General features: G+C 33.2%; 1 protein-coding gene and 1 long non-coding RNA gene across 3 annotated transcripts; one reads left to right on the top strand and one right to left on the bottom strand.

Moving 5' to 3' along the window:
• Positions 1-964: 964 nt before the first annotated feature.
• LOC110921763 (transcription factor bHLH162) lies at positions 965-2,722 on the top strand. Its single transcript, XM_022166112.2, has 3 exons — positions 965-1,322; positions 1,412-1,747; positions 2,357-2,722. The coding sequence occupies exons 1-3, from the start codon at positions 1,185-1,187 to the stop codon at positions 2,546-2,548; spliced, it is 666 nt and encodes a 221-aa protein (XP_022021804.1). The 5' UTR covers positions 965-1,184; the 3' UTR covers positions 2,549-2,722.
• Positions 2,723-3,354: 632 nt separating this feature from the next.
• LOC110923800 lies at positions 3,355-4,475 on the bottom strand. Of its 2 annotated transcripts, XR_002584214.2 has the most exons (3): positions 4,384-4,475; positions 4,036-4,153; positions 3,355-3,656 (listed from the first exon to the last, which is right to left on the bottom strand). It is a non-coding gene; the product is annotated as an uncharacterized LOC110923800 (long non-coding RNA). The 2 variants fall into 2 exon arrangements; XR_002584213.2 differs by having other exon boundaries at positions 4,036-4,475.
• Between the last annotated feature and the right edge of the window lie 1,584 nt (positions 4,476-6,059).

Below are 6,059 nucleotides of genomic sequence, written 5' to 3'. Positions count from 1 at the left end.
CTAGCGGACCGGAAGGGTTGGGCCCCTCTCTCATGTAAAATACAATTTTAATATTTTTAATAGTTTTTTTAATGAGGTTTGAAATTTTATAAGTGCTAGGGAAGATTCATGATTTTTAAAATGGTTTGAAATTTGATGTGGCATGTTGAGATGGAGGTTTGTAGTTGTTAGCGTTGTTAGCGTTGTGGATGCTCTTATATTTTGATTATTTGTGTATTATTTCTAACGTTTTTAGCTAGCTTTGAGTAAATTTTATAAGATTTAGGGGTTGTTTGACAACTTCTGAGTGTTGAACCTAATTCAGAGCCAAGACAAATGTCTGACCAATTAAGAAAAGAGGTCTTATTGAGACTCAGTATAATGCTTAACCATTCAGAGACAAATGTCTGAACCATTCAGATATTTGCTCTCAAAACAAATAGTCTTAACCATTAAGTATTGAACTAGTAAGGGGCTGTTTGTTTACCTCTTAATGAGGCTCTTAATAGTTGAGACCTCTTACTAGTTCAGCACTTAATGGTTCAGATTGTTTGTTTCACGAGCAGATGTCTGAATGGTTCAAATATTTGCCTCTGAATGGTTAAGATTTATACAGAGTCTGGATGGTTAAGACCTCTAATCTGAATTGAAAACACATTTGCCTCTGAAAGGTTAAGCATTATACAGGCTCTTAATAGTTCAGACCTCTTACTGGTTCAGCACTTAATGGTTCAGACATCTTACTGGTTGAACACTTAACCATTCAGATGTTGCCAAACGGCCCCTAAGAGTTCCGAACCATCAAAAACTTAAACAAACAGCCCTTAATTCCCACTAATCTCACACCTAGTTTCCTTGTTCTTTACATTTTCTTTTAAAGTTTTAGATAATTTACTTTGACATTCGATGAAGCTAAGAACCATATTCGTTGCTCCATTAATATTAATAAATTATTACATACAAAAAAGCAACAGATGACAAATGAGTGATGAAAGCGATGTGACATCACTCGTAGTTACTTGGTTCCTTCTGGTTCCCCATATGACTGGATATCATCCGTTTCCTCTTGCGTTCCCACTCAAAACATTAGCATACACACATTTAATCATTACTATATATATATATAGCAACACACATGACATGTGTAGTATTACTATAATATTACTTTTCATAGTTAAGCCTAACCTTGTACGAACTAAATAACCATGGAGAGTGGCATCAAGTATTCTGCTTCAAGGTTGCAAAAGCTAGAGAGAAAAGTTATTGAGAAGAACAGAAGAAACCAGATGAAGTTTCTCTACAATCACCTTTACTCTCTAGTCCCAACTCATTTCATATCCAAGGTTTCATTTGTTTTCTTTTTTTGTTACACGCTTTGTCGAATTTCGATATCTTAACGATCTTAACTAACTAAACTGTTTTATGAACTCAGGGACGTAACAGTGGAGCGTCGGATAGGGTGGATAGAACAATAGAATACATTCAAGCCTTAAAAGACAACATTGAGATGAACGAGAAGAAGAAGGAGAAGTTGTTGAGTAACAAGAGGCCAGACGAACACGCTAAAGTTAACAACGGGTGTTGCAAGTCACTAGATATTCAAATCCATGAAATAAGTCATGATATGGATGCCGTTTTGGTAACGGGGTTGGATAGTTATTCTAGTTTTTGTGAGGTTGTTCGGTTACTTGGGCGTTACAGCGCTGAGGTAACGCTTGCGAATTTTTCTAGCACTGGGCATTCGACCATTCACATCCTCCAAAAACAGGTGAATCCCGTTACAGCCTTTATTTTTGTATTTTTCTTTCTAGTGTTCATGAGCAGATAGAGCACTTTAGACGGGTGCCTGGTCTCCGTACGTACACAATAAAACTCGGGAAAATTACCAAAATAGATAAATATTGACCTTCACTTTTCGAAAAATATACACATTTTTTTGTCTTCTCCAAAATAGTCAAGTTAGCCGCCCAGCTAAAGCACTGGCTAACTCCGGCTAAACATGAATTGTTGTGCCAAATATTAATTTATGTGTCAAAAAGTACTACCGGCTGAGACTCTTAGTCGTAAGCCTTAGGTGTCACTTTTTAATTGGTCTAAACACTTTAGAAAGTTGAAAAAAATGTGTCTATTTTAAAAACATTTTGATTTACATTGTCTATTTTGTTAATTTCCTAGAAAATAACTTTCTTATGTATAAGCTATGTTATATTTTGACGGGCTATCGAACTCGTTGTTGTTTTACTTGTTTAAATCTAATCGTTTTAGCCTAACCAATTTCGCCAACAACCAAGAGTTCTAGATCTGTCACCGCATGTTTTCAATCTTTATTTCTTAATAGTTATATAGTATCTAAAACATGTATGTGATGGATATATAGATTGAAGCAGATGATGTTTGTAAAAGGGTCAAGAATATGGCAAACGGATATTCAAACGAAGTAAAGGAGTTGGATGATGCACCATTTTGCAATGAAGTTGACCCAGATCTGAGTATATGGGACTTTGACTTCCAATCTAGTGTTTGGGGATGCGAGTTAGGGATGATTTTGAATACAAATGGATATAACTAATAATTGGTGTTGCTACTTTTAGAAAGAGGAATCATTTTTAGTTTTTACTAAATACAGTATTCCCTTTTGTTTAGTGGATAAAAAAGGTGTATATATGTGACCAAAATGGCACAATAAGATGGATTTGGAATGTTAAACTAGTAAACTGTATTTGTTTAGATTATCTTTGCCCCATATCTGATTTATGTGTTTAAATTGTTTTGTTTGAAAAATCACATATATTATGCCCAACATTGATGAACGTAAAGACATTTAAAATTAAAACTAACTTTTTCTTCGGGTACCACTCACACAACAAAAATATCAGTACTCACCAGTCCCCACACAACCATCACCACAAATGTCAAATGTGGGTCAAGTATGGTATCACGGGGGTTACTTTATAAACTTATTAATCTTTCATGTCTCTAAAAGATAATCTAAAATAATACAGTTTTATTACCATCACTTTATACCACAACCTTTTGACAAAAGAACCAGAATAACATTCTAGACAAATACTCAGGCATGGGATTAGTTTTTGTTTAAAAAAATCAGGTTTAGGAGGGGTAGGTAGTTGGTGATGCCAACATGTTTCTATTTACATCGGTAATGAATATATTAATATAACTAGGTTAGTGTGTATTACATGAAATAGCATATATAATGTAGAAATATTGTTCCTACTGTTAAAAAACCAGATATACATTCCCTAATAACTCTTTTGGCAGTTATATAATAACTGTTTGACCATTAACATCCCCTAATAACTATTTGACGGTTACCATCTATATGTCAGTTTTCACCATTTGTTATAGAGATGGATGTAGAGATTTGTAATGGAGTATGGGAATAATATTCAAGATTCAATACAATTTCCACATTAGTCAGATTAGTTTTTATCACGTTATCAGCACGACTAGACTCTTCACTACGATTTGGCCGATAATCTACAAGCAATCACAAGGAATCGGTGTTTCATATCCCTGACAACATCACCGATTCGTTGCTTCGATATTCACAACATTTTCTGTTCATCACACCAGGTACACATCATTACAACCTCTCATATTTGCTGCATCTGTATGTGTTATCATCGTTCACATAGTGTGTGTATACATCTGCATATCTAAAGGAAGATACATAACTTTCAATTTTTGAAACATCTGCATATATAATAAAAAAAAAAAGGATGTACAAAATTTCCAAATTTTCCAAGTGGTAACTAGAAAAGTTTTTTTTATCGCTTCAAAATATGATAATCTTTTCATTAAAAAAAAAAAAAATACACACATTTTTTCGAACGATTTTCAAGTTGGTTTTTAGATCTATTATTTTGGGATAAAAGAATCTGTTTTGGATCTAGTTTTTGGGATGCCCAAAGGTTTTTTTTATGCGGATCTTAGACCAAACTAGGACTTTTTTTTTTTTTGTACTCACAGCAACAATTTTTAGCATCGCTTGAAAAACAAAGTAAAATCAAAGACGAAAAGAAAAAAAAAACTGACCTGAATGCTCGTTTCGGCAACCTTTTCTGCCGGTTAACGGCGGTTTTCTACCGGAATACTAGCCGGAATCTTCATCATCAACGACGGCGGTGGTGGCACTCCTTTGGAGGTCACGAGTCTGTCAAGTCAACGCAACAGAAGGGCATCGACAAATATGATTTATAAAAAAAAAAAAAAGTTAAATATATTTACTTTTATGTTAAATTTGCAAACGAAAGATTTTGAGATAAGAAGGAGAAAAGGAAATTGTGATTCTTGAAAATAAAAGAATTGATTGAAAATGAATAAAGAATGAATGGGTAACCAAACCGTCCATCCTCTTTTTGGATATCTACTACAAGAAATTACCGAAAATCTGGCTTTTGAATTTGAACAATGGTGTTTATCTCTAGAGATTTCTTTGGTATAATGGTATCTGTGTATCGGCATTACTAGCCCTTTCTTTTGTTTATAACAAAAAGTATATTTTATTAATATAGATATTAGTTTTCTAGGGAACATGGATTACAGCCATTAATATATTATATTATTAGTATTTAATATTTAATTTATCACAAAAAAAAAATACATTTATACATAGAAAAGCTCATGAAGTCATGATTATCAAACACCATTTTTTTTTTTTTTTCAAGTGATGTTGATTACGTTGGTATTAAAACAGTTATTGGTGTATACAATTTATTTGAAGAATGATTCTACTCAAGTGAGTACCAATTTGACCAAATATTTAATAACAAAACTTAATGCGTGTGGGGCCCGATACCAAGCAATATGCTTAAAAGGACCCGCTTATTTGAATCCTCCAAACATTTTTTTTACAGGATACAAAATTAATAAATGAGTTTGTTTTTCCTTCTCTATTTTATAAACATACTTAAAGTTTAGAACCTGCAGTTCTAGCAAAAGAGAACCCGAAGTTCTCATACAATATAAATTTCATTTGAAGACTTGTTTTTAAAATGATTTATTCTTTCCTTTGTAGAAAATATGTCGAACTTATCAAATCTTGAATTCACTGTACTTGAAATCTCGGGTATCAACTACCCATCGTGAACTCTAGATACTAAAACTCATCTAAAAGCAAAGACATGTTAGAGAAAACTTTTCTCAACGTTTCATTCATCCAACATGCTCCTGACGCAGTATTACAGAGAACATAAATTTACCAAATATAATGATCTAATACCATGTTTGTTAGTCGCGGAGTAAAATAACAAGGTCCATCTACAAATTAGTAAATGCGACCCGTTATTTAATGTTGAAACTAATATTATGTTTCATTTAAAAACTAGTGATATTCGATTCATAGTTGTATGATGTTTTTTTTATCATACTCAAACATGCAATTTCTTATATTTAACATGTTTTATTATTTCCAGAAGAAATATGTATACCAGCTCCAGCAGAGCTATTATTGGTGATGAATGTCTGGTAGACAGCGGTAGTACTAACACTATTCTCAAAGACATGAAATTTTTCTCTGAGTTGTCTCCGGCAGAGACACCGATTAGTACTATATCTGGTGTCAGTAACCTTATCGAAGGCTCCGGAAGAGCACACATAACATTATCTTCGGGTACCCAATTAACAATTGATAATGCATTATATTCTAGTAAATCCAGAAGAAATTTACTTAGCTTTAAAGATATTCGAAAAAACGGTTACCACCTAAAAACAATATCTGAAAATAAAATTGAATATCTTCAAATTACTTCAAACAAAAATGGTCAAGAAACCATTGTTGAACAATTAGAAGCATTATCCTCTGGATTATATTATACTAATATCAATCCTATCGAATCATACATGGTGAGTAATCAAAAGCTATTAGATAAAGACACATTTAATATATGGCATGACCGTCTAGGTCACCCTGGTAGCATAATGATGAGACGAATAATCAAAAGTGCCACCGGGCACCCTCTCAAGAACTTAAAAGTTTTGCTACCACAAGACTTATCATGTGCAGCATGCTCTCTGGGCAAACTTATAACTCGGCCTTCACAAACTAAATTGATACATGA

Source organism: Helianthus annuus, chromosome 17 (assembly GCF_002127325.2).
Source record: "Helianthus annuus cultivar XRQ/B chromosome 17, HanXRQr2.0-SUNRISE, whole genome shotgun sequence".
Taxonomy (NCBI): domain Eukaryota; kingdom Viridiplantae; phylum Streptophyta; class Magnoliopsida; order Asterales; family Asteraceae; genus Helianthus; species Helianthus annuus.
Note: the sequence above shows the minus strand (reverse complement) of the source record. Positions and strands in the feature narration are given on the sequence as shown.

Bases quoted from the DNA above. Each gene is read 5' to 3' on its own strand.
- LOC110921763 (XM_022166112.2), top strand. From the start codon at position 1,185: ATGGAGAGTGGCATCAAGTATTCTGCTTCAAGGTTGCAAAAGCTAGAG. The intron at 1,323-1,411 runs GTTTCATTTGTT...TTATGAACTCAG, and splicing joins CAACTCATTTCATATCCAAG to GGACGTAACAGTGGAGCGTC. The intron at 1,748-2,356 runs GTGAATCCCGTT...ATGGATATATAG, and splicing joins TTCACATCCTCCAAAAACAG to ATTGAAGCAGATGATGTTTG.